The 27,670-nt window shown below is 42.8% G+C and overlaps 1 protein-coding gene across 1 annotated transcript; it reads right to left on the bottom strand.

Moving 5' to 3' along the window:
• On the bottom strand, positions 1–27,580 carry Mrps31 (mitochondrial ribosomal protein S31). The gene is made up of 9 exons (XM_036166887.1): positions 27,493–27,580; positions 24,145–24,271; positions 18,183–18,567; positions 16,685–16,972; positions 9,336–9,494; positions 7,363–7,506; positions 2,374–2,447; positions 1,607–1,750; positions 1–324 (listed from the first exon to the last, which is right to left on the bottom strand). The coding sequence occupies exons 3-9, from the start codon at positions 18,305–18,307 to the stop codon at positions 95–97; spliced, it is 1,164 nt and encodes a 387-aa protein (XP_036022780.1). The 5' UTR covers positions 18,308–18,567; positions 24,145–24,271; positions 27,493–27,580; the 3' UTR covers positions 1–94.
• Positions 27,581–27,670: the final 90 nt, after the last annotated feature.

Below are 27,670 nucleotides of genomic sequence, written 5' to 3'. Positions count from 1 at the left end.
TCAAATCAGATATAATAATCAACAGGAAAACTTTAATAAAAATTTTATTTAGCTTATATCTTCAGCAGTTTAAATAAAAAATTTCTTCATGATGTTAAGTGAACTCTATGTTATTTTCTCTGAGAATATCCCTTTTTTCATTAAAATAACTTCTAAACCACTCTATATGCTCGACTTTCTGTTTAACACTCAGATATGGGTTTTTCGAAAGGCCATTAGTCACCAGCTCCATGAAGATGCGAATTGGTCCTTGCTTGGGGAAACCTTCGAGGTACTTATCCAAAAATATATGTTCATGGAACTCTGAGCCATCATCATCAAAACCTGAGAAGTAAAATAAACAGTAACATAATTGTGAACGTAAAGCCTACATCATAAAATTAACACTGATGAAGAATCCCAGCATAGTTAGAAGCCTAAATTGTGAAATCAGAGCTGGGGTGCCTGTGAGCATCAGTTTCAGCAGGCACAGAACGAGGACTGAGAGACCCCACCCAGGGTTGTTGGAGAGCCTGAACAGAAGCAGTGTCTGAGATACATCCCTCTCCCACCCGTGCAAACAACCGTTGCTCGCGAATACTGTTAGCATCTGAGAAAACTACCAAGACAGCTGTACAGTGGGTAAATATTTAAAAGTAAAATACGACCGAATTAGTGGAAGAGATGTTCAAGTAGCCCAAGAGAAGAAAACACAAATGATAACTATAAAAATGAAAATAACCCAAGGGGCACAGTTCCACTCCAACAATTCAGCAAACTTCACATTTTTGTTTTGTTTTTTAGACAGGCTCTCACCTAACTCAGTTGGTCCTGACACTCCTGCCTCCACATCCCAAATGCTAGCATACAGCTGTGCACCACCACACCTGGCTCAATGATGACTTTACATGAAAATGATCCAATATACCCCAGCCATATACTGGTACCGTGGACATAAAAATGCAGTCTAGGACTGGGGAGATGGCTTGCCACCCAAGTCTGATGACTTGAGTTGATCCTCAGAAGCCATGTAAGAAAGCCAGAGGCAACAGGGCAACTCTGTCCTCCGAGTGTAGCCCTACTGGAAGTGGGAGGCAAGACAGAATTGTTGGAATCCTCTGGGTTAGCTGGCAAGACACACAGCAGTAAGCTAGACAGAACCTGTCTCAAAACATGGTCTGGAAGGTGACGACTCACACTCAAAGTTGTCCTCAAACTTCTCTATGTGAGTCCTACAGCTGAGGGTGACCCTGAACTTCTGATTCTCTTATCTCTACCTCCCAAATATGGGACTAAACATGTGTGCTACCATGCCCAGTTTACCAAGTCCTGGGGATGCAGCCCAGTATTTCATATGTACTAGGCAAGCACTCTACTGACTGAACTATATCCATGGTTCCCATGATACATTTTGACATAAATTTTACTCCTTTACTTTACTATCAAATATCTTGAATTAAATAAAATTCCAACATCTTTAAAATAGCAATTTAAAATAACACTGCTAGATTTCTTCTCAGACACCACTGTTCTAGGTCCATATACACACCTACCTACAGTCTAAAATGGACCCCTCCAGAGTAACCTCTGGTTGCTGACTGCGAGGAGCTTCTGAAGTAACACCTACCGGCTTCGTTGTCAATTGGGAACTCCCACAGTTTCCCCTCTTTTGTCCACTGGATCATCTCCTCAAATCCATTCCCCAAAGGCTGCTCACTGACTGCGGCCAGCTGCTTAGCAAATTCTATCTCCCAGAGAGAAGGCGAGGCTTCTACATGATTAGAAAAAAAAAGTTTAAGTACAGGAAGACATAAATGTCTTATTATTATTATTTTTTATTCTTTTCTCTCATATATTACATCCTGACCACAGAGTCTCTCCCCCATACCTCCCCTCTCTCCCAGATCCAACCCCCATTCCATCTCCCCTCAGAAAAGAGCAGGCCTTGCAGGGACATCAACCAAACTGTAAATGTCTTCTTAAAAACGCAACTCTTAGCCAGACAGCTCAGGGGGTTAAGGCACTGGCCACTAGGCCTGACGACCCAAGTGTGATTCCCATGGACCTAATGTTAGAAGGAGCAAACAAACCCCTGAGAGCTGTCCCCTGACCTCCACACTCAAACCATGTTCATACATATAAACACAAAGACAAAATGAATAAGCATGCAATGAAAATTCATTTTAGAATGTTATTATCACAGAATGCAATATTTTAAGGGGAAGCATGATCCAAATTAGCAGTATCAAGAGTTTTATTCATAGGCAAGACCTAGGCCAATGACAGGAAGAAATACGAAAATGCAAATACCCAACTGTTATAATCAAAACACCAATGACGTCTTTTCAGAGACAGAATGCTTCCCCACCTGGAGAAGTCTTGTTCTTAACAAACCTGGTTCAGGTGCTTCATCAGCAAACGCCTTTCTGTCAAAAATTGAAAGTCTTTTCCCCTTGAATAAACTTCTCCTAAGATAAAAACATTTAAAAAACACATCTTAGTAAGATATATTTATAAAATGTCAATACAAACTGCTTAAGGAAAAAATGTACATGAAACAATCTAGGTAGTAATTAAAGATAATTGCATTGACCCACATCAGACATTTTAGCTACATTGCCATGATTTTAGGACCCATAAGTAAAAACAACATATACCCTTGGATTTTTTGCTTTACAATACAACAAATTAGCCAAGTTTAATTTTCAAAATACTTAACTGAAAGTTCTAGAAAACTTAGTGTTATGGAAATCTATAAAAAACAGAAACAATAAACTAAACATCTGTTTTTGAGGACAGAAGACAGCGGAAAGCTTAACTATATATATATTATAGTAGTAGAGGAAGGCATAGATAAAACATGCTACTCTATAAAGCAATCAATCTGCACTTTAAAAGTCTTTCTTAACTTTCTTTACATAGCTATTTTTACAAACCGCTGAAATCAATGTCGGAGAGGTAACATGCAGCTTCTTCTGGGATACTTTAACTATGATTTCTGTCACCCTGCACAACCTACAGTCAATCACCTGGAAGAAAGGCTCAGTGAGGGACTGCCTACATCAAGCTGGGCTGGACCTGTCAGTGGGGGATGGCCTTAACTGACTTGGTGGCGTCATGCCCTAGGTAGAAGATCCTGGGCTTTGTAAGTACAGAGCGGGTCTGGGCCCAGTAAACATGCATGTCTCCATGCTCGTGGCTGTGGATGAGATGTGATAGCTGCTCCCGGGTCCTGTTTTGACTTCCCTGCCACCCAAGGGCTGTGAGCAAGAACCCTGAGCTACAATAAACTCTTTCTTTCCTGCTGCTGTTTATCAGGGTATTTTATTACAGCCACAGAAGCAGACAGGACAGACTCCTTCACCATCGGTTCACTTCTTTTCTCACCAGAAACACTTCTTTCAATTTACTTATTTACTTGAACAAAACTACTAACAGATTAAGACACAGTTCATAAACTATAGAAATAGTTTTAAAAATAACTCTGAAATTTCTTTTCTCCATCAAATTACTTTATTAAAATGAAGTAGAAAAAGCTGCAAATTAAGAGACTTCATTCATGTAAATGTTTTGCTCCATGAGGTCCCCATGTAGCAGTGAACACTGGTCTTCCTGTTCTGGAGTTCGGCATGCCAGCAATCCTAGCACTGGGAAGGCAGGGGCAGAAGGGTCAAATTCCAAGCCACCCTGGCCACCTAGCTTACATAGTAAGATCATGACCCTAAAAACAAGGAAACAGGTCTTTCTGTCCAGAAGTGCCCTCAGGGCCTCAAGTTCTTTTCCCTACTAAACATCATTACCGAGCAACAGGATAACAGATTAAAGTAACTTCTGATAAAGACAGATCACCTTGTCTGTGGAAATTTAAGAACAAATGGCTGGAGGGGTGTGTGCATACTTGCTGAGCAGCTCCTCCACTTGAAGAGCTGACTCCGGCTTTCTCTGCAGCAAGTGTGCTGGTTAGACCTACCGTATCTTCACTGACTTAGACTCACTTAGCAGGCAAACCTTTAGGCAGTTTGGGAGAGGTTTAAGGAGGCGAGCCCCATCCTGAATGTGGGTCTCATCGTCCCCTGTGCTGGGATCTAGGACTGAATAAAGGGGAAAAGGAAAGTGGGCTGAGCAGCAGTGATCATCTCTCTGCTTCTCCTCTGCCTCATATCCCCTCTCACGGCTCCCCTGACAGACCATGCTCTCATAGTGAAGTCAGGACAAGCCATTGGCCCTCCAGTGTCTTCTGCTGGCTATTTTGTCTCATCAATGAGAAAAGTACATGACACAGTTAAGTTTTCACTGGCACTTGACAGGTGGGGAAGTAGCCTAACGACGGGAGCTAGAAAAGTTACTCAGTCAGAATTAGTCAATAGTAGTGCCAAGCCTCTGGAATGCCCAGGGACACTCCAAAACCAGTGCTCCATGACCCAGACCTCTGTCTCTGAATGAGTCCAGGCCTGGTTTTCCGAGGCTGCCCTAACGACTGTTCAAGGAGAACCTGGCATCTTGCACTGCTTCCCAATACCCTCTCTGTCACCCTCTTAGACTCTGCATGGAGAAGCCTCCGTGTCTGTCCCTGACTGTCTAAAGTTCCTCTTGCACTGCTTTTGAAGTTTGCATTTTCTGAGCCAGAGCACCTGTGGTGGATGAGTGGGAGCCACCCCATGGGCTCAGGTATTTTAACACTTGATCCCCAGTTGGTGGCACTGTTTGGGAAAGTGGTACGGACAGCAGTAGTAGAGGAAGTTCATCACTGTACCAACAGCCTGGCCCTACTTCTAACTCATGCTCTCTGCTTTGGGCTTACCATTGAAGATATGACCCTTCAGCTTCCTGTTCCGACTGCCATGTCTCTGCCCCGGATAAACTGTCTTGAGCATGGTACTTCATTGCAGCAGAAAACTAACTACTGCAGCCTCTCTGTGCATCCCAGACTGGTTCACACTGAGGGTCTTCTGCTTCTCCTTCCCAAATGTTGGGATTACAAATACGTGGCTGGCAACCCCTAATTTTTTCTTACAATTATTTATTTATTTATTAAGTGTGCACCTCTGTCTCTGTCTCTGTGTCTCTGTGTCTCTCTCTCTCTCTGTGTGCCACTGCCATGGTACACACTCGGAGGGCAGAAACAACTTGTGAAAATCAGTTCTTTCTGTCTACCATGTAGACTCTAGTAAGCTTTTTGCTTCTTTCAATATGTTAATGACACTAAATCATTTCAGCACTTCAAACAACCATCTAAAATGAATGTTAACCACTTGAACTTCTTGTATAAACATTGACCAGCTTTTCAGTTTGCCCACAAGTCTCCCCAACACCTAGAAGAAGCTAAGTCAAGACTCCACTTAGAATCCATGGGACAGACACAGCAGTGTGAACCCTTCAACTCTATGTCCTACAGCTGAAGGCAGCTCAGTGCTCACCAGTCCATGCCAATACCCGCCTTGCCCTGCAACCATCACTTTCTGAACTTAAAGAACACAAGTTTTATGTAATCATACAACTTCCAACTGCAAAATAACCGTGTAAAGTATGCCTTGGTGTCTTAACAGTTTCAAATTAGCAAATTCAAATGACTACAGATAATTTACCACCTTAAGGTAATATGGGGACTTTTACTATGATCTTTAAAGTCTGTATTTATGTATATGCATTCTGCATTTTCTCAGACATCGTCTGACTCTGTAGACCAGGCTAGTCTCAATCTTAAGTGCTTCTTGCTCCTGCCTCTCATTAGGATAAGGGTGTGCACCAACATGTCTGCTCTTATTTTGGGGTCAGTGTTGCTCTAGCCGGGCTGAACCGGAACTCACTGTGAAATCCAGAGTGGCCTGAAACTCATGGTGCTCCTCCTGCCTCAGCCTCCCCTGTGTGGGATTACAGGTATAAGCCACCGTGCCTGGCCCTTTTACTGATGAGTTATCTCTCTAAGGTATGAAGAAAGGGAAACATAACTAAGTATGCAAAGGGCATGTAAATGTGCAGTGTTAGAAACATTCAGCATGAAAAATAACGCTTCTTATAAACTTATTTGTTCAGAATTTGCTCAGCACTACTTATTCTAAATGAAAGGATTACTAAACAGTGTGAGTGATGTGAGCCAAAACTCACTCTGGTTCATGGTATAAATAAATGTAGCACTGTTAAACCCAGGGACTTCCTCTCCAGGAAATGGCACAATAAATTCCCATTCAGCCTGGGCATACCATATTTATACCCAATATAACCGCACTTGTTGGGGGCACAGAGGTCCTTGTACTCACAGAGAAGCACTAAGAGAACCAGGAATGTCAATCACACAGGGGTATCCCTTCAATGGAGGAGATAAAAATTAAATATCTACATTCTACCCAGAAAGCTGAAGAGTGGATTTTGTTAATGACCTGGTGACCTTTTTGTTGTCTGTGGAGGCAGACCTCACCCACCTTTTACTATAAAGGCAGACCTCACCCAAATTCCCCAGAATGATTATCCCAGACTCTCCCTTCCCTAGACCATTACCCATCCTTAGTGGAGATGTCACAAGTACTCTATGGCCTGCTGACCTCTATCAGTCAGAGATCACACTAGATTCTAGGCCCTTTAGCTACAGAAGCCACCCTCATGGTCACATGCACTGTGTAAAAGGGTCTCTATGTAGTCACACCTTAAGCTTTATTGTGCACCTGGAATTGGACTGATTGTTGCCTGGAAACCTTTTCCCAAACTGTACCATGTTTTAAGTATGGTGACAATGAACTACTTGGGATTAGATTCCCTGAAGTTCTTATCTCTTTGAGGATCACTGTCTGCAAAGACACGTGTAGGGACCCTCCACAGGAATTAATATGCATACGTAAGTGACAACTTTCTGGTAATGAGTGTCAGTTGGAATTTCAGAGAAGATAGCTGTGTTGGCTAGTTTTATGTCAACAACCCAAGCTAGAGTCATTCTGGAAGAAAAACCTCAATTGAGAAAATACCCTAACTAGACTGGCTGGTGGGCAAACCTGTGGTACATTTTTTCAATTGACGATTGATGGGCGGGCCCAGTTCACTGGGCAAGTGGTCCTGGGTTGTATAACACAGCAAACTGACCAAGGCAGGGGATCACACCAGCAAGAAGCCTTCTTCCATGGCCTCTGCTTCAGTTCTTGCCTCAAGGTTCCTGCCTGGGGTCCTTGCCCTGCCTCTAAGTGATTCTGTTACCTGGAAGTGTAAGATGAAATAAATCCTTTCCTTCCCAAGTTGCTATTGTCATGGTATTTTATCACAGCAATATAAACCCTAACTAGGTATCCACAGTGATTAGGGATCTACCAGTAACAACATGCAGAATAAATCAAGACTGCAGTAAGGGTAAAAACAAACTATGCAAACAAAACCCAGCAGACTACAAAGCTTGAATACCTTTTTTTCAAATCAACTGGCTTCTCCTGGTCAAGAGAAGAACTGTCCATTCCTTCATCAAACTGAATCTGGTGCTGTGGTTTTGTACTAAGTCTCACGGAAGTGGGTCTGGCAATCTTCATATCTGATATTATGTGACGGAAACTGAAATAAAAAGTCAAGTCAAGTGCATTAGGAATCTTAGCTGCACTGGAGTAGCAAACTTTTCTTAAGAGGAGACTGTAACAGGAAACTTAAAAGGTCTTATTAGTAAGAACAAACCTGAGGCCAGTTATTGGGTGATTGCTGGAAGATCAGAGAAGCAGAACAAGCCACAGCTATCTCACCTTGCTAGTTCCTCAGGTGATCTTGTTTCCTCAGGCTGGAAGCTTCTGAGTCCTCCTCCACATGAATCTCAGCTGAACTGTGTTGCTCCAAAGCTTAACTAACTACATGCCTTTTCTCTCCTCTAATTCCTGGTCCTCACGCCTTATATACCTTTCTCTTTCTGCCCCCACTTCTTGGTGTTTAAAGGTTGGGTTTCTGGGATTAAAGGCGTGAGTCACTGTGCTTAGCTGTTTCTAAAGTGGCCTTGAACTCAGAGATCTGACTAGCTCTGCCTCCCAAGTGCTGGGATTAAAGGCGTGCACCGCCACCGCCCAACTTCTGCTATGGCTTACTCTTCCCACTTTCTAGCCACCATTTTTGGCTTTGTTCTAGTGGCTGTCTGTTCTCTGACCCCAGATATGTTTATTTCAGGGAACACACAATATTTCAGGGAACACAATAACCACCACAAGAGACATACCACTTAATTCTTATTCCACTTTTATGCCCCAACAAGAGCATAAAGATTTATGAGTAAAGTAACATACTTCTACTCATGAGACATAGACATTAAGATATATGTCTCCAATTTTGTAAATATATGCTTAAGAAATCTTTATTTGAAAGATGAAAATGTCAGTTACAAAAATTATTAATATCCAGAAAGACAGGAAAATACAAACAAGTATACTTGTACCTGTTGCCTCCATTGACAGTTACATTAACACTGAAAAGGAGCTGTACTTGCTGTCTTGTATGCACAGAAGGGTTCAGTGACAGTTAGGGATGTGTTACTCTTTGATCCTCTAGAGACAAATGCCCTCTGTGTGCTCACTGAGAACAGATTCATGTCACCCCCAAAGGGAAGCAGTGACACTATTTATGTAAGTAGGAAAACTTGGCATAAATTTACAGAGGGAAAAGGATACATTGATTGGATTGGAGAAATGATCAGCAGTTAAGAGCATCTGGATCAGGATTCTTTGGGTTCCAGCACCCACATGGCAACTCAAACCTCCTACAACTCCAGTTCCAAGGGGCAATACCTTCTTCTGACCCTGCAGGCTCCTGCATGCACAAGGTGCAGATACACACACTTAGACACATGCAAATAAAATAGTTTTTAAAAGGAAAAGGATATTCGGAAAAGCTCAGCTCAAACATAAGGAAAAGGGGAGAGAATGTGTTTGAATCACACTGTGGGCAAAACTAGCAGACTGTTAATTGAGAAAAACTGATTTTCTCAGGGAACTATCTTACTCAATTACCTACTTTATTTTCATTTTAAATGACATTACTGATTTTATCATTTCTATTTCAGGGGCAAAAAACTTTGTAATGTCCTAAAAGCAAAGTTTAGCCATCCAATTTAAGAGAGATGGCTCAGCAGCTAGAAGTACTTGCTCTGAGGAGGTGAATGTTTGAAAATGTATTGTTATGTGGGGTGGGTATGTGTGTAGGCACAAGCATGAGGCAGCACGTATGCGGAGGTCGGCAGACAGTTTGTGGACTGAGTTCTCTCCTTCAGTCATGAGGACCTGGGGATATACGGCCATGAGTCATCTATCGCGCGGCCGCGAGGTGGATTTTACATGTAAAGCAGATGTGTGCCATTCACCAGGCACTGTGAGACCTAAGCGTCACTGACAAGACGTCTGACCACTCACCTAATCCTGCCTTTCTCTTTGTCTTTCTGAGCCCTCGACTTTTCCTCATGTTGCTGAAGCTGCTTGAGCAGGTCGGACTTGGTTGTCTGCTTGTCAAAAGGCAGAGACTCTGCAACAGCAGACGCAGCTGCCACCAACTCGGGACTCAGGAGCTCATTTCTAAAAGAAAATGAGAAGAGGAAGGAAAACAGCAATTAGTACATGACTAGTTCAATGAGAACTCAACATCGTGGGGAGGGAAACTCATTTAAAAAAGGACTCGACTCTCTCTGTCTCTCTGTCTCTCAGTCTCTCAGTCTCTCTCTCTCTCTCTCTCTCTCTCTCTCTCTCTCTCTCTCTCTCCCCCCCCCCCCAATAAAGCTCTAGAAAGGCAACTATGGCTTGTGACTTTCCTCCAGCATGCCCCTCCGTTGGCATGGCCGTCGTGGATGGTGGCCAGCCACGAGCAGCGCCGATTTAACCAACATAAGCCAAATAAATCCTTTCCTCTACACCTTGTTTTTTGACTGTGGTGTTTCATCACAGCAGTAGAAACTGTAACTAAGACAATATTCAAAACAAAATTTAAAATAACAGTCTTCTGGGACATGCACAGGCAAGGTCAGGAGCAGAGAATCTTGTTCTGTACTGCTTAAGAAATGTCTTTGGTTTGGGAATATGCACTGCAAATCTGAGTCTGGATCTTCAATGAAGTGGCCAGGCCTGCTGACTCAAAGTCCATGAAAGTGGTGAACCTGTTCAGTGAGCTGCCCTTGGACAAGAAGAAAGAACTTTATGACTGGCATTCAAATCGCAACACACATTTTGCACTCACAGACAACCCCATCTCCTAGTGTTTACAGACATGAGCATCAGAATTTTAAGGATGGACAAAGACATCTAAAGAAACTCTGTGGAAAGGGGAACCAATGAAAGGAAAGGGAAAAGAGCTACAGAAAGAAATAGTGGTGGTACCAGTTGCAGACCAGCAGGCAAGACTCCTACACAAAGGCATGCCTACCACCACCATGCCCATCAGACTCTGTAATCTACAAGTCTCACCCCGCCCCTCAACCTACCTGCCCCCTGAAACATCAGCAGCTCCCACAGACACAGGCTCTGCCTCGCTCCGACATGGTGAACAGGTGGTGGTAGCATGGGTGTTACGGCTACAAGTGGAGGACCCACTGAGATCCGAGAAAGAATGGATGCACTGAAGGGCACCGAAAGGCTGGCCAGCATTTTAAAAGAAGATTTCTAATCACTTAACAGACTACTCAAACTGCTGCCTGCACGTCCCTAGCCTCTGATGGTCCTACATCACCTGGACAACAAATGAAACAGTCTGCTCTTCCTGGACTTGGTCAACATTCCAGCCTGTAGGGTCCCCAGCTATGCCCCAGTTTAAACAGAAAGTAGTAAGATGACTACATCGCCCCTTATCATTCATTTATTAACAAAAGACTGCAACACTGATTTCCTAACCTAGGATATATGGCTGAGGTGCCTATTTAACATAGGCTATCAAAAAAATAACTAATGTTCTCAATAAGCTAAAAAATGTACTGCTGCTTTAATTTTGGGCATCACTATACTCAAACTATTGCTACATAGACAACTGCCTGAGTACAACAGGTTCCTACTATAGAGCATGTTAATCAATACTCAAAAATGTTATCACAAAAAAAGAAGGTTTAGAGGATAGGGTAAAAACTTTAAAAAAAAGCAGTTCTATTTATGGGTAATGAAATTCAAAATAATAAGGTTAGATTAACTGTTTCTTGTCATTCATAATTTAAATAGATTTATGTCACTCCACCTCCATACAATGGCTTCTAAGATAATCTAGGCACAGGTCAGGTCCTACCTCCACGGCCTATGGAACACTTCTAACTAGCCATAAACATGCAATCTTTGCATCGACAAAGTACAGCCACTAGTTCAGCTCAATTGGAGTCCACCTTGGCTTCCGAGGTTACACACAGACTTTTCTATCCCACTTCTTTTGTTCAGGACAGAGCTTTGGTCTATTATCATTAAGTTGGGAATAATCCTAGGAGCTGTGCTTATTTGATTCTTGTCCTCCCAGTCATCTTTTCAAAACAAAAAGGGGAAGATGGCACAGCCACAGCTGAATGGAATGGCAGAAGTCGTAAAGCCAGCACAGCTGCTTGACCAAGATCCAGCAGAGCTGAGCCGCATGATGGCTGCCATGTCACCTTTGGTTTTCATCTCCATCTGTTACATTCATGAGGTACTTTTAATATTTGTACAATTTGAGAATATTGGATTGATGGAAAATTCCCAATGAATCATTTATACCTTCTCCCAGGAATGCTGCTTCTAAGTTTACCCAGGAAAGTCCTGACCATACTATTCCCCCACACTTTGAGGGAGATATCCTTGTCTACTTGAAGGTCTTCCTTATGCCCTGGAGGTTGTGACACATAAAGAAGCCAGAGGTCTCTTCATGAGGCTATGAGACATTCTTGAAACATCTGTCCCTGTACTTACACTGGAACAAGATAATCAAAACAAAGTAAATTCAAAAAGGTCAACAAGATTTGGTGGGCTAGAAGAGTTGGCCACAGCTCAGATTATAAGCCTCCTCCCACTGTACACTCAGACAATTACGTGTCACACAACTCTACCCTACACAGAGACATATTGATGAGCAAAGTACAAAATGGAAAGATGATAAAAAGTATAAGGAGTCAGGATCTCCCTTTCTTAAAAGTTAGAGCCACTATAATGTCAAGGAACAACAGAATGCTAAATTCTATAAAAATATAAAATATAAACATTGTGTTATGCCAGGATTTGAATAAAAACTGCAGCAGCTCTAGCTGAGGATTATCCCTGAGCACTCTGACCACTAAGAGTTAGTAATACACTGCCTGAGACATGGCAAAATGCCCGGGGTGACTCGAAGACTTTGATTTTTGTCTAGTGTCCTTGAAGCAACTAAAGCTATCAGCCTGAGAACAGGCTGTCATATGCCTCTAGTTTCTCAAAAATTGGGTTATGAATTTATGAGTAAGAATGATAACTCTGTTTATTAATGATGTCCAAACATGAGGTAAAATGATTGGAAATGATAACTCTGTTCAGTCATAGTTTATTAATGATGACTAAAAGATGAGCAAAAGGAAGTGAAACACATGTCCAAAACCAAAAATGATATGATCTATGTTTTGGAACATCAAGAATGTATTCCTGCTAACAAAATTCTGTATAAATAAAGAAATACTCTGGCTGCTAGTCAGTCAAGCTGCAAGATTCTCCTGGAGTAAAAATATAAAAAAAAAAAAAAGAAAGAAAGGAAAAAAAAAAGGACTCAATTTCTCATAAAAAGCAAGAATTCTCAACTATTCCACACTGTTTTCTTGGTGGCTTTGTTGTTTGTTTGACTGTTTTGAGACTGGGTCTCATTAGGTTGGTCTGTGACTCACAATTGCCTACCTCAGCCACAGAACTGCTAGGATTACATATACCCATTACATATACCACATATGTAAAAAAAAAAAACAAAAAACAAAAAAACCCCTGCTTTAGACACTGGCAATACATGAACTTTGAAACAGTGTTTATTAACTCTAAGTTAATAAATACTTGCTGACACATACCCATGGGCAGCTATGCATGGTGGTTCACTCTTATAATCCTTGTACCCAGAAGCTACGACAAGAGTATCCAAGTCCAGGGCCAGGCCTGGCTTGGGGAGTAAAAAGAATTGAGGGCTAGGAAGATGGTTCAGTCAGTGAAATGCTTGCCAGTCAACTCTGAGAACATGACTTCTATCCCCCAGAATAGGTGGAAAAAGTTGGGTGTGGACCAGCAAGTTCACTTAGTATTTGGGAAAGCATTTGCCATGCAAGCTTAATGGCCTGAGTTGGATCCTCAGGTATAGATCTTCCCTCCCTCCCTCTCTCCCTGCCCCCTCTCTCTCCCTGCCCCCTCTCCCCCTCCCTCCCTCACCTTCTCTCCTCCACCTCTCAGTTTCTGTGAGTTTAAAGATAAAGCAAACCCACATACATCAATGTGAACTGATGGCAGTCAGTCAACCTAATTCCAATGCTAGGTCATTACAGAAAATACATCATCCCTTCTGCTAACATTCTCTTGAGACACTCATCCCTGGTACCCAGCCACCAGTCTGTGAAAATGCCAAAGCAAACTAAAAGCTCATGTAGCCATTTCTGCTAGTAGCCCCAGCTAAAGTCTCAGCTGACAGTGAGTGAGCAAACTTCAGATGATTCCAGAAATTTCCACGGCCTCCCACTGAGGCCTGCCTCAGGTATCTTCTTCTCTGTGAGTATAAAACGGGTCATTTTATGGGAGTGGGTTTCAGGGTCATCTGTAATGCAGCCACGTTAGCCATCTTAGTGAGCTCTGATACATGACAGGAAAGGAGGAAGGGAGCGGGGAAGGCCGGTCACCTACGGAGTGATTATTCCAGTGCATCATGAAGCGCACACTAGGACTAACTCAAGTCTGCAGTCACTGGACTCTAAGAGAGAGAGCGATGGGAGGGAGGAGGGGAGGAACTGGCCGGGCGCAGGCCTGTAGTCTCAGCTACTCAGGAGGCTGAAACACGAGGACCACAAGCGCTCGCTGTATGTGAGCTACAAAGTGAGTCCAAGGCTAGCCAGGGTAACTCCGTGAGACACTGTCTCAAAATAAAAAGTGAGAAAGTGGTTGGGGATACGTCCGGTGCCTGAGTGGTTAATTAAAATGATTACAAGAAACTTTTCTTCAAACTCAAAACAAATGCATCCCATTCACCAATCTTGCCCACAGCCTCCTTCTTGGACCAACATCAGAAGGTTCCAAGATATCTCTTATATCTACCACATCACTGCTGCATAGTCCAATATTTCTAATTTTCGTTCCTTCAGATAGAACACTGGGTAAGTATGGTGCACATACCTATCATTCAGGAGGCGGAGACAGGAGTCCAGGAGACCAAAGTTATCTCTTGTTACAAAGTGAGTTTGAGACCAGTGTGGGCTACATGAGACATTTCCTCAAAAAGAACCCCGAATTATTAAAATAAAAACAATTATAATTTATTATTTTTTAATGCAGAAAAGCAGAGGCCAGGGAGATGGTTCAGCAAGTAGATGTGCTTGATGCACTAGCCCACTGACCTGAACCCAGCAAAAAAGGCTGGATGCAACCGCACATCTACAATCCCAGCATTCCTCGGGCCAGTGAGAGGAGACACTAGAACTGACTTAAACAGGGAAGACCTACCTCAGAAACATGGTGGAAAGAGAACCAATTCCAAAACCAACTGTCTCCACACTCTGGGGAAGGCATATAGCATTTCTGTACTCTTACACACACACACACACACACACACACACACACACACACACACAAAGATAAAATTTTCTAAAAATTAAGTAAAAAAGTAGAGTAAAACCTTTAAAGGACTTAGGAGGCAATCTACATTCTCCGGCTTACCTTGTCATATCTAATTGGAAAACGCTTTTTTAAATTGCCTTATTGTAGGAGTATCCCCAAAACAATATAGCTACCCCCCATTCTCGTGTTGCCCACCAGAACTTGATGGGAAGGCCCTACTGCTATACAACTGGGTCACAGGACATGGGGAAATCAAACTGTACTGATCAAGGAGCTTCCTCTCTGAGGACTAGCATTCACAGTACTGGAAGGTGCTATGCAGGTTGCTCGGGGGAAATAATCAACAATGTGATCCGTCTGTGAACCCGTAGGCTGCAATAATAACCAGTGTGGTGCCACAGTGAAGTAACCAACTGCTTTCTGACTGGCTGAAGGCCTGGTCCACAGGAGTAAACTCATGCCTGGTACTGTAAATATGGCTGGGGACCCATGGTTGGGGAGCTCATGGGCCCTAAGGGTGAACTTAGTCCTATCATTTTGCTAAACAGACACAGCATCAAACTGCCCTCTAGATTTGTATCTTTATACCCATAGACTAGTGCAGCCCTCACGCTGTATCAGAGGTTTCTTTAGGAAGTGGAAGGAGGTAAACATAGAAACAATTGGTCCAAGGAGAAGCATCTATGGACTGAGCAGCCATAAACTGGACACCTCTGTCACCACCCTCCACTAATAAAGCTTGGGGCCACTGAGGGGTGGGTGAAAAGACTGTGAAGAGCAGAGGTCACAAGGACCAGAGTGACAACAGCATCTTCTGAACAAGACAGAACCAGTGCCCTCACCAAGTCATAGCAGCTGTGGGTGCCTGCAACATCAAGGCAGTCCACATTCTAGTGTGGAGAGGCTCGGGAGCCTTTACCCATAAGTGAGAAGCTACTAACAGCTACTGGCTGCTGAAGGAGGAAGTCAGTTTTCCAAGGGTGTCATCCTAGGTACAGGGACCATGCTCCATGGACTGCCTTACACACCAGTATATGGGCAGCAAAGATTGGACTTGGTGGGCTATTTAAAAAAAGAGAGAGAGGACATGAATTTAGGAGGGGATGGGACATAAGGATGGATCCAGAAATGCGTTAGGCAAAGGACTCAGAGACAAATACATTATATATATATATATATATATATATATATATATATATATATATATATATATATATATATATAAAATTCTCAGAGTCAATAAAAATATCACATTAAAATTACCTTACTACCTTTCAAAGGGTTTGTCTCATTTCAGTTATTTACGGTATTTAAATTGCACATTTATAATAAATCATAAACACATTGAGTTTTTTGTTGTTGTTGTTTTTTGAGACAGGGTTTCTCTGCGTAGCTTTGGAGCCTATCCTAGAACTCACTCTGTAGACCAGGCTGGCCTGGAACTCACAGAGATCCACCTGGCTCTGCCTCCCGAGTGCTGGGATTAAAGGCCTGTGCCACCACTGCCAGGCCTAGATTTTTTTTAAAAACCACTCTTACTTGTTGCTGTTTTTGAGACAATGTTTCCCTATGTAGCAAGCTGGCCTAACACTCACAATCCTGCAGTCTGCATGTTCCAGCCTGAGGGCTGGGAGTACAGATGTGTGCCTTGTCAAAGTGTGACCCAGGATGAGTACTTATATGTGTATTGCTTTATTATTATTTTTCTGAGATAAAGTCTCTTATAACCCAGGCTGGCCTCAATTCACAATCTCTGTTTCTTGCTCCCCAATGCTGGGATTATAGTCATGTGCCACCATACCTGGCTGCACACACACACACACACACACACACACACACACACACAAATAACTATTAGAGAGAGAGAGACCCTGTACTTCTGCTGCTTTGCTAGTTCAATGTCTCGAGTGCTATACTTTAATAGACTGCTTACTATAAGAAACGGCTTATTGGAACACCACAGATTAGTCTCCAAGAACATTCAAATCGTAATTATTTACCTCTTCTCTGGAGGATCTTCTGGAGCTCTGTGATGCCTGCTAACTGCAGCTTCCAGACTGGGGGAAAGCTTCCTGCCACGTGGCTTTGTTGTTTGTACATTGGCTATGCTCAGTTCAACCTTCATGTCCTTAATAATGTCGAGCAGGTCTTTTTTTGAAGTCTCCTCTCCTTTGTCTTGGCTCTCTGCTGCCTTCTGGGAAATTTCATTAGCTGGAACAGACGGGCTATCTTTCTTGCTATAGATCGAGCTGCCGGTGCCAAAATGTCTTTGGATATTATTTTCTGTCCTAGAATGACATATTAAGGAATAATAGAAAAGTATAATGCAAAAATAAAAAGTAGTAACTGGAAAAAAAAACCCTGCTTTTATATTGAAAAGAATTTCAATTTAAGCCCTTTCCATTTTCTTTTGCTTTCTATTATTATGAACAACCATAATGGAAGCAATTTATCACGTGTTAGTACATACTCTGGGCATCACTTGTACAACAAGACTTGTGTACAATTTTCACACTCACATCAACTCCAAAGGTCAGCATCAGCCGCCTCTTATAGAGAAGGAAACGGAAAACCACAGAAGCAATCACGCAGGGTGCATCAGTTACTTTCCTATGGCTAAGCTAAAACACCATGACTGAAAGGAATTAAAGAGAAAAGGAGCTTATTTGGCTTTCTGATTCCGGAGAGAGAACAGCCCATCAGATGTAGAAGCATGGCAAAAGAGGCAGGACATGCTACCTCATCAGTCACTTGAGAGTCACTTTTGGGTGAAAAATACGTTACAAAGGTGGTACTGTCATGACCAATACACAGAATGCTCATAATATCAATATGGCAAATTCAATTTAGGAAAATCCTCTGATTATTATTTCATGTCTGAAAGTTAATGTTAAAGGTACTTTAACAGACAAATGAAAATCAGGTTACCACAATGTTTCTTTCCAAGAGGGCTGTGGTACTTAAAAAAAATAATAATAACGTGTATTATAGAACTTCCCCTAATTTGCTGGGGATATGAGTAGTAGATCTTTTGTCTAGCAAGCAAGAAACCATGAATTCAATCCCCAGCATCAAAAACAAAACAAAACAAAAACAAAAACAAACACAAAACCCCACATCGTTCACTTCAGAGACTTGATTTTACAGTTTTCATTAGAAATCTTGGGAAGCACAGAATGAAAGAAAACGACCTCTCTTTTGGAGCCTGTACAAAGATTTGTTGCAGCAAGCAAGATGAGGGGCAGGCGTGCAGCAGAAAATCCCCAGGACAGGAGACAAGGCAGGCTGTCATAGCGGTTTGCCACGCCCACCGTGACACAGGGCAAGCTGCCTTGTCTTTGTACGATTTCTCTTTGCCCACATTTAAAACAACCGCTTCAAGAGCCTACGGTTTCAGTACCAACCCCAGGCGGCTGGAGAAACGAGGACTGCATGTAGAAGAGAGTGGAAGGGCAGTCCAGGAAGACCAGCGGGACCAATAACTCTGGAACGCCTTACCTGCCAGTTCCGGACCGAGCCGCGTGTAGCACACTCACAGCCCCTGAGACATCCCAGTTTCCAGAGGACAAAGGAAGGCCCGAGAAGGAGCGAGGGCGTATAAACGCGGGGATTCTGTGGAGCATGGCGTAAAAATAAACTCAAGCAAGAGCACAACCGGAAACACAAACTCAAGCAAGGGCAGAACCGAACAAGTGCATCCCTCCGCCAAAAGTGTCCCTCGAGGCGGTTTCCGCCTGCACTCTTCTGCGCCTTTATGATTCCGGCTAGCAACAGGGGCTAGTAAATGTGTTCCGGTGTCTTTGGCTGCCTTGATCCCGCTGTTTCTTCACTAGCTCTTCAAATTCTGGTGTCTGGGTTAAGTTCACATCAAGGTTCCCTAAGACTGCAAGTCAGAGAGTGAATGGGGTGATCAATTGAACATAAACTGATTGAAGCAATAGAGACTGAGTCCCTCCCTCCCATGAGTGATGGAGTGAGCCTGCAGCGCTCCTTTTTTTTCTTCCTTAAAGAAACTCCTGGTCAAGGTCTGGGCTAGGTGTTTCCAAGTTCTTCCTTTGCCTCTTTTCCAATGAATTGAAAATAAGGGATCTCGCAGAATTGGCAAAATAAGGAAGTTGATTTTATTTGGAGTCAAGTGATAGTGCAAATTAAAGAGGTATGTACTGTCAAGATTGACGGGGATCGCATGAGTGAAGATACTAAGGGGTAAGGAGTGTTGCTGGAACCTTCTTTTTTTATGGGGACTGTGGATGAGAACTAGAAAGAAGCTGCGTCTGCAGAGGCTGATTGGCTGATTAGAACTGGGTTACTTCGGAGAGATGGGAATGTTGCGGGTCCAGAAACTAATTTAATTACCTTATTTCGGGCTAGTTCTTAGCAACCTCCCCCACTACACACACACCCAATATCCATTCCTTGCCACCTCTGTGGTGGAAATAACCTTTTAGAATCTACTAACTTAGTAGACCACTAGCTTCCACCAATCCAAAAGCTCAGAATAGCGTCTTGGGCCTATAGAAAAAGTTTCTCCCATCTTGCTGTACCTTCCTCTCTGATGTATCCACCAATGTATTTTAACCTTGTCTTTCATAACTTTCTTTGTTCTGTAAAACTATAAAAATTTAATAAAACTGCTTCCATGTTGGAACATGGAATCTGGGTTAACCTAGATCTGTGTTCCTGAGCCTTGGTCACTCAAGACAGCTCCAGAATAAACTTATTCCATTTATCTGTGGACTTTTTGTTTGTTTGTTTGCTTGCTTGCTTTGTTTTGTTTTGAATGTGGGCAATTATGACATCACAACGTGAGGATCTGAGGCAGATCCACTTTTCACTGGAAAACTCTGAGTGGAAGCCCAGCACCTGCATGGACCCATTGAGTCCAGACCATCTGGAGTTGTTTTCTCGTGGATTTTCCAGGGAACATCTTTATAAAACCTGACTCTCCCATAAACCGGGCTGGCAGATACAAAGATAAAGAGATAGATAAAGATAAAGATAAAGAGATGCTTGTGTCTCTCAACGTGACTACTACACTATTGAAAGAATGGACCCTAAGGATATGGGGTTTCCTTTGGAATCTCATGCTGGGAGATGGAAGGGGCACCATCCAGAGGAGTAACTTGTCTCCCTGAAGGTTATGTCAGACAGTTTGAACATCTTGTCAGACCACCTTAGAGGATGACACTAAGACTCAACTGATGTTGAACCAATGGCCTATATGGCTGTGTTGGGGTGTTCTATGTAGCCTGGGCTGGCTGAAGAAAGAAGGCACTCCATGATCAAATTTTAAAGCCTATGTGGCAGCAGGAAGGTCCAGCCTCTCTGATGGACTGAGCCGAACAGCCTTACAGAGGCATATTTATTGATTGTTACACTAAGTATTTCCTTATACCAAGGCCCCTAATCTAATTTACATGTTTTACTAAAGGAAAGCATCACATGCCCTCATGACTTAAGGCCTTTATTATGTATCATTTGCAATACACAATAATATAAAAGCCTCAGGTGTGCCCGAGGCATCTTGTGACCAAAGTCACGGGACGGCTGCAATGCTCCTTCAGAGAAAGTTCTACAAGTCACGGAAAAAAAAAATCACTGTTTTCCACAAGGATTCTTTACTGTTTACCACGATGATTCTTCAAAGTTGGGTGTTCATTCTTATGTCTACCCCAGATACAGTGTCTCTGCTAAATTCCTACAACATGACTGCACCTTGGGAAGGACTGGTTGGGTGTGTGCGTCCTTGGTCCTCTATTTAACTTTGATCTTACTTCAGGACCCTAAAAGTGGACTTGAGAAGTTTGCTGGATCTCTGTCCTCCCTTCCCAAAGTGAGCACATTAAATAAATCTTTTTTCCCCCTGCTGTCCACATTTAATTTGGTTCTTTTAATTAATTGTCTTGTTGTAGAAGGGTGGCCAGACCTGATTGGTGCAAATTGGGACACCCAAGTTACCTATTAGAAAACAGTCTGGGACAAGAAAGAGGTGGGGAGGGGGAGGGAAGGAGGAAAGAGAGAGGAGAGAGAAACAAACCACTCCTTCTTTGGCCATTTAGAGAGAAAGGGGCAGACAGACAGACAGACAGAATAGTACCAGCTTAAATTTATATGGCAAATGTCATATTTTGTAAACCTTCTGTGTTACTAAGCATTCCTCACATCCTAAAAAATAGAGAGACTTAATACCCTTTATTTTTTCTCAACTGGGTGCACTTAATTTCATGTTATTGTGACATGTGTCTATGGTAATTGTTTTCAATGTTTTTGTTTTTTTCATATTTTTTGTGCCAAAAATATTTTTTAACAGACTGTGGCCACTTCAGTTCCCTTTTTAAATTCATTTTTGTTATGTGCTAAAATTATTTTTTGGCAGGCCCAATTAAAATGCACATGCAGATTCAAATTTAAATATTGTAATCATATATTAAGGCTTGATAAATACATACCATTTATGAATTTGACTACTCTAAATATCTTAAAAACTATTAAAATGGCATCTTTGGGAATATTAAATGTTTCAACAAATATCCCATTGTCTGGGAGCTCAGACATCCCCCTAGCCACTTAGGGCTTCTGATGCCCTTAAGGCAGTGATCTTTCAACCTTCCTAATGCTGGGACCCTTTAATACAGTTCCTCATGTGGTGACCCCCCCAACCACATAATTATTTTCATTGCCACTTTATAACTGTAATCTTGTTAGTTATGAATAACAATGTAAATATCTAATATGCAATCTCAAAGGGGCCATGACCCACAGGTTGAGAAACTACCACCTTAAGCCAATAGGCTAAGGGAAAACAGTGTTGGGAGGGGTGCCAGGTGCAGATTACCAGAGGGAAGTTGGGTTGCTTCTCCATGGAGGTAAGAAAGACTACGTCTACTATGTCCTGTGATTAATGTCATGGGAAACTGTGGAAACTGCCTTCTACATGTGTTTCCTGAATGGCATGGTGGACCAGCTACTGCTCTCCATCAGTGAGGCTTAATAAAATTTATGGAGATGATGCAATTGTTCTGTGTGTGTCCTGCCCACAAGCCACAAACCACAAACCACAAGCTGCTACTGAGTTCTTGAAATGGGACTAGTGCAAGAGAGGGTCTGAACTTTAAAATTCATTACATTGTATGGAAATTAAGCAGTTACACATAGTGGAGAGCCGCCCTAAAGTAGAGAACCATCCATTAAAAGCATGCAGTCCTTGTTCTTGTTGGTTTCTGACTGCAAATGCGCAGGCAGTGAAGGGTGAGGCCAACAATAAATGGGGAGAAGAATCCATAAATAGCATGTTTAGTGCTACAGAAAATAGAAAGGTAGAGGGGATAACAAGGAGATGTACAGTATTTTAAAATAGGTTTTCACGGGGCTGGAGAGATGGCTCAGTGGTTAAGAGCACTGGCTGTTCTTCCAGAGAACCCAGGTTTGATTGGAATTCACAACTCCTTGTAACTCCAGCTCCAGGGGTTCCTCTTCTGGCATTCATGGAAACTGTATTCACTGCATGGGATACATAGGCTTATGCAAACAACACATCCAGACACAGAACCCACTTCTTCAGAATTCTAACATAGACTAAAGACAGAAGCTTTCTGGGACTTCCCTGGGACTCCAACACCAGCTCGGGACTGCTGAGACATCCAGCCTTGTGGATTGAACATCAACCAGATCCTTGGCCTCTCCATTGCTGGCCAGACCACAGCATGTAAGCCACTCTAATAAATCATATATATATATATATATATATATATGAGTTCTGGTCCTCTAGAGAATTGGCAAATACACTCAATAGGCTCCTACAGGTTTTGCTATTAAATTAAAAAAATGTAATTATATGCCATATGTTAAATAGCTAATATATAGAACCTTCCTGGGCATTCTAGCTCTCCAGCTTTGCTTGTCTTACCTACTTCACAGAAGGGAATTTTCCACAAAGGACATAGATAATCTTTGTGTCTCCACTATTGTGAACAAAATACACAAGAAACAGAAAAGATTTAAGAGCCATAGGGTTGGGACAGCAGTGATAGCCCACCATGGTTAATAGTGTTAAACTGTTGCTCCTGAGTAGGATGGTGAAGAGACATATAAAATCCCAAGCTGAAGGATACTGACCTTGGCAGCTCAAGTTGAGCTGCAATTTCATGACTGAATGAATACTGTCATTGACAAATTTTGGGTCACATGCATAGCTATTCTAGGATGCATGTCACCTATGGGTCTCAAGTTGGATACAGCTGCTAAAGAATCACTCAATGAAGATACACCCAGCTGTAAACCAAGATGAGAGGTCATGGAGGTGGAGAGAAGACAGAGTTCTGTAAATCCTGGGAGCCTACAATGATGTAATCTATCAAATTGATTGCCGTGATTCATTTCGACAGAAGTGAGGTAAGTGCACCAAGGCTAGAGTTCTGGTTCTGGCAAGGGCCACATCACAGCTCCTGAGCCTCAGCAAGGACACGGAATAGTACAGGAAGAACTGGCCCTTGTTGGAGTCACAAGGCCATGAGAGTTTAGCAGGTGTTTCCTGCTCAGTGATTTAACCTAGGATCCTGCGCTCCCTGCTGTGGCCTTCAACCAAGCTGTACCGGAGACTTCTGCTCAAACCAAGCTGTAGGGAGCCTCTGATGGAAAGAGGCGTGAGGATGCTTCCTTCTTACTTGGACAATGCATGTAAGGCTGCAACACACAGAGTTGTGCCGGCTGACTTCGAATCACTAGGGAAAAGGCAATCATGGAAAAATCTAACCCAGCCTGGCTGAGCTGTTAGCCAACCTGGCCCTTCCGACTTCTAGGTATCTTTTCATGTACAAAATGATTATTATCACAGCTTGAGGATTATGTTACCTGTTGCCATGTCTGTCTTAAAATATACAAGGGGAGAATTTTTTTTTCAGTTATGGCATGTTCTCTATTATTGATGACGCATAAAATTGTGAGCAGTTATGGGCATCATCTGTAATTATTTTGCCATTACATTTTATCCTTAAAAATATACGTTTATGGCTCATGAAATATACATGTGATCTGACTTTCCGTTCATTTTTGCCATACCATAAAGATTTCCAAAGGTAAAGGGAATTGCCTCCTTTCAGACATTGTCCTAGCAACTATTTCACTGATGCAAATCCCCCTTTTATTTAAGTTTCATAGAAATCCAAATCTGTTTGTTCTTTCGATCTCAAATATTGGTTGTACTGATTCCAAACAAGACAAGGGGGTTTTCAACAAAAGTTCTATAGTGGGTACTGAAACTGTACTTAAAACATTCTTTGTCCTCACTTAACCAAATGGATATTTGAATCCGAGATGTTCTGTGCTTGTGATTTGTTTGCAACTCCACTTACCACACTTGGTTATTTTTTTTCCCCCTGTGATGTCATTAACCTGCACATTGTGAAATTCTGCTGCACTGACCATGGCTTGATTCCTGCGGTCAATCTGTCTGTCCTCTCACCTGCGTCAAACCGGCTTCCATTCCAGGTCGGCCACAGTGACATCTTGCGCAATCCTGAGGGGAGCCAGCCACTGCCTTGAGCAGAGAGGCCAGTGTGTGACTGTGTTTGCTCATTTGGAATTCAGCTCTGAAATACATTTTGTTAGTCAGTGGGAGCAGTGTTCCATGCCTACGACAGGAGTTTTCAAGAGGAGAGGGAGACAGTTCCATGGTTAAGAGCACTTGCTATGCTTAGAGGACCCAGCACACGAATAAGGCAGCTCATAACCACCTATAACTCTAGTTAGGAACTACAACTTTCCCTACCCAGCCCACACAGGCACCAGCATGCATGTGTTCAGACATATGCCTAAACTTAAAAATTAAATAAATCTTAAAAGGAAAAGAAGCCCCGATATTCCTGGGGACTCCTTGAACAGAGTTGCCTAGGTACTTTATTTAGTGGGAATCTATAGCTCTCCAACCAGTTTCTTCTTGTTCTTGTTCTTCTTGTTCTTGTTCTTCTTCTTCTTCTTCTTCAGTTCTTTCTTAAATATCAATATATTTGTTTCTCATTTCCTAGAACAAAAATACTAGGAAAGAAGGATTTTTAAGCTATTCCAGGAACTGGTTCCTGCAGCCCCCTTACTTTGAAAAAGCAGCTTTCACAGACATTAAGAACACCTCTGGACAGGGCTCTCCTGAATCCAGTTTTCCCTGTAGCCAACCCAACCTCCCCCTTCCTCTATCTCTCTGAGAGCCTCACTTGTACCAGCCAATGGGTCACACGTGTGTGTGTGTGTGTGTGTGTGTGTGTGTGTGTGTGGTGTGGGGGGAGGGCTCATTGTGCAAGCCAATCAGGATAAATGGACAAGCATTTCTACAGAACGGCCAGCTTTATGGATTCGAGGCTTAAATTCCTTTTAGCAAAATCTCAATTATTTCTTCGTTACGGCACAAACTGAGGCTGAGAGTTGTCAAGAGGATATTAGGAGAAACAGCGGTGTGGCTTGGGAGGACTGGAAACTGAGCTGGAAAGGAAGGAGAGGAAGGAACCCAACCAGGACAAAACAGGGCACTAGCCTGGGGACCAGGGGCTCATCAAGGTTGCCAAGTCACCACCTGGAGTAGCAGTGACCACATGGTGGTGCCAGTAGGTTGTCCCTGGAGGACAGAGAACCACAAAAGGACTGGACACACAGCCATGTTGTAGCTGGTTTTTTTTGTTGTTGTTGTTGTTTTTTTAAAGACAGGTTTTCTCTGGGTAGCCCTGGCTGTCTTGGAACTTGCCCTGTAGATCAGGCTGGCCTTGTACTCACTTGCCTCTGCTTCCTGAGTGCTGGGATTAAAGGCATGTGCCACCACTGTGTGGCACTGCTAAGGATTTTTAAAGAATAAGAAACTCACTAAAGGTCACACAAGGACATTCTGGCTCTAAATCCTGTGCTCTTTTTGATCTGTTAACAGAAGGCTACCCCACTACAGCCTGGCCTGTCCTTAATTAGGTTTTCCTTAGGTCTGCAAAGCCACTGGGCCAAGAGGCACAGCAAAGCTGTTGAAGGCTCTGACATGTTAGGCTACATGTCACTCTGAACAACTCATCCAAATTCCCTGGCTTGTTTCTATAGTTATACTGTGTTCTCTAAGTGCCAGGTCTAAGGGGCTGATGCTGACCAGTTCCCCACGTATTGGGTTCTCTGACATTGTTACAGCATACACTAAGGCCAGGAAGAGCTGACCCTTGTACACTCATGTTATACACTAAACCACATCACATCAAATATTCAAGTCAGTGACACCCTTGACCAATCACTTAATTTTTAACTGGCCATAATTCAATATCATATCCAAACGATTTTTTTTTTTGAGATAAGGTCTCATTACAGAGCCCATTTTTCCATCTTCCTGACCAAGCCTCCTAAACACTGGACTGACAGGCTGGATCACCCTACCAGGCTTCCTAGGGAGAGGAAGGCAGGGCATTGGGAGTTGATAGTTAGATTGAGCAACAGAATGAGATACTATGTCAAAAAAAAAAAAGAAAGAAAGAAAGAAAGAAAGAAAGAAAGAAAGAAAGAAAGAAAAAGAAGGAAAGAAAGGAGAAACTACAATATAGAAAATGGAAATAGTTATGGGGGATAAAGCCGAGTGGGAAGGTGGCGGCTAAGAGTCACATGAATCCCAAGAATCTTCTAATTTAGGGCTAGCACTAAAGATAACCTTATTGCTCCTGTAAACCACACCTTCCTTAAGTATTTTCAGTGTTTTTTGATTTCATTATATCTTTAAAGATTTTATTACTTTTATGTGCAAACATGTGTGGATGCAAGTGTGTGTGTGTGTGTGTGTGTGTGTGTGTGTGTGTGTGTGTGTGTGTAGACCCATGTACATGCAGGCATCTGCAGAAACCAGAAGAGGGAGTTGGGTCCACCAGAGCTGAATTTGTGAGCCACCAGATGTGGGTTCTGGGAACTGAACTCTAGTCCTCTGGAGAAGCAGTGTTCTAGTTTCACTCTGTGCTGTATAAAACACTCTGATAAACAGCAACTTGGTGGAGGGAAGGGTTTATTTGGCTTTTGGGTTTACACCTTCAGGTTGAGGGAAGTCAAGACAGGAACTCAAGAAAGTCACGAAGGAATATAGATTACCAGCTCACTCTTTAGGTTGACCCCTGGCTCGACGTTTAGCTAGTGTTTTTTTATACAATCCAGGACCACTTGCCCAAGGAATGATGCCAACCATAGTGGGCTGGGTCCTCTAACATCCATTACCAATCAAGACATTCTGGGACAGACACATCCTCAGACAAACCAGATCTAGGAAATCCCTCTACTGTGGCTTCTTCTCTCCTACAATTCTAGGCTTGAGTCAAGCTGACAAGCAGCAAGAGCTCTGCACCTCTGGACCATCATTCCAACTTCTAAATAAAATGTTAGAGGAATATATGGCTAGGAACCACAAAACTAGGGAGGCTGCCTTGTAGCGGCAGTTTACACGGGTGCCTTTTCCATAATCTTCCTGGGGATGGATTTCCTTGGGGGGGAGAAAGACTGAAATTTAAACCAATACAAAGCAAATGAACAAACAAGCAAATAAAATCGGATGGGCTAGGGATGTAGCCTGGTTGGTAGAGTGCTTGCCTGGCATGCAAGAAGCTCTGGGTTTGATCCCAAGTACCTCATAAAAACCAAGTCTCCCTGCACTTGGAAGGTGGAGACAGGAAGATCAAAAGTTCATGGCCATCCTTAGCCACATAGCAAGTTAAGCCTGGGCTAGCGACTCCCTGTCGCTAAACAAATAGATAACTTTATTAGATGGACATTAGTGAATTTATGTTTCACTGCTACCATTCTAGTCATTTTCATTTACCGTTTAAGCCACAGCCTCCGGGGCTGGATAATGCTGGATAATGTCGGGAGACCTCAAGGTGAGTCCTCCTGGAAGCTGCCACGAACGCTCAGGGCCTGCCAGCCACGCTGCCAAAGTGCAGAGCAGACTTCCGGGACTTGGGAGGGAGGGGCCTCGGGTGGGGAGGGCCGGCGGGGGA

This window comes from Onychomys torridus, chromosome 17 (assembly GCF_903995425.1).
Source record: "Onychomys torridus chromosome 17, mOncTor1.1, whole genome shotgun sequence".
NCBI lineage: Eukaryota > Metazoa > Chordata > Mammalia > Rodentia > Cricetidae > Onychomys > Onychomys torridus.
The sequence above is the reverse complement of the archived record's forward strand: the minus strand, read 5'-3'. Positions and strand labels throughout refer to the sequence as shown.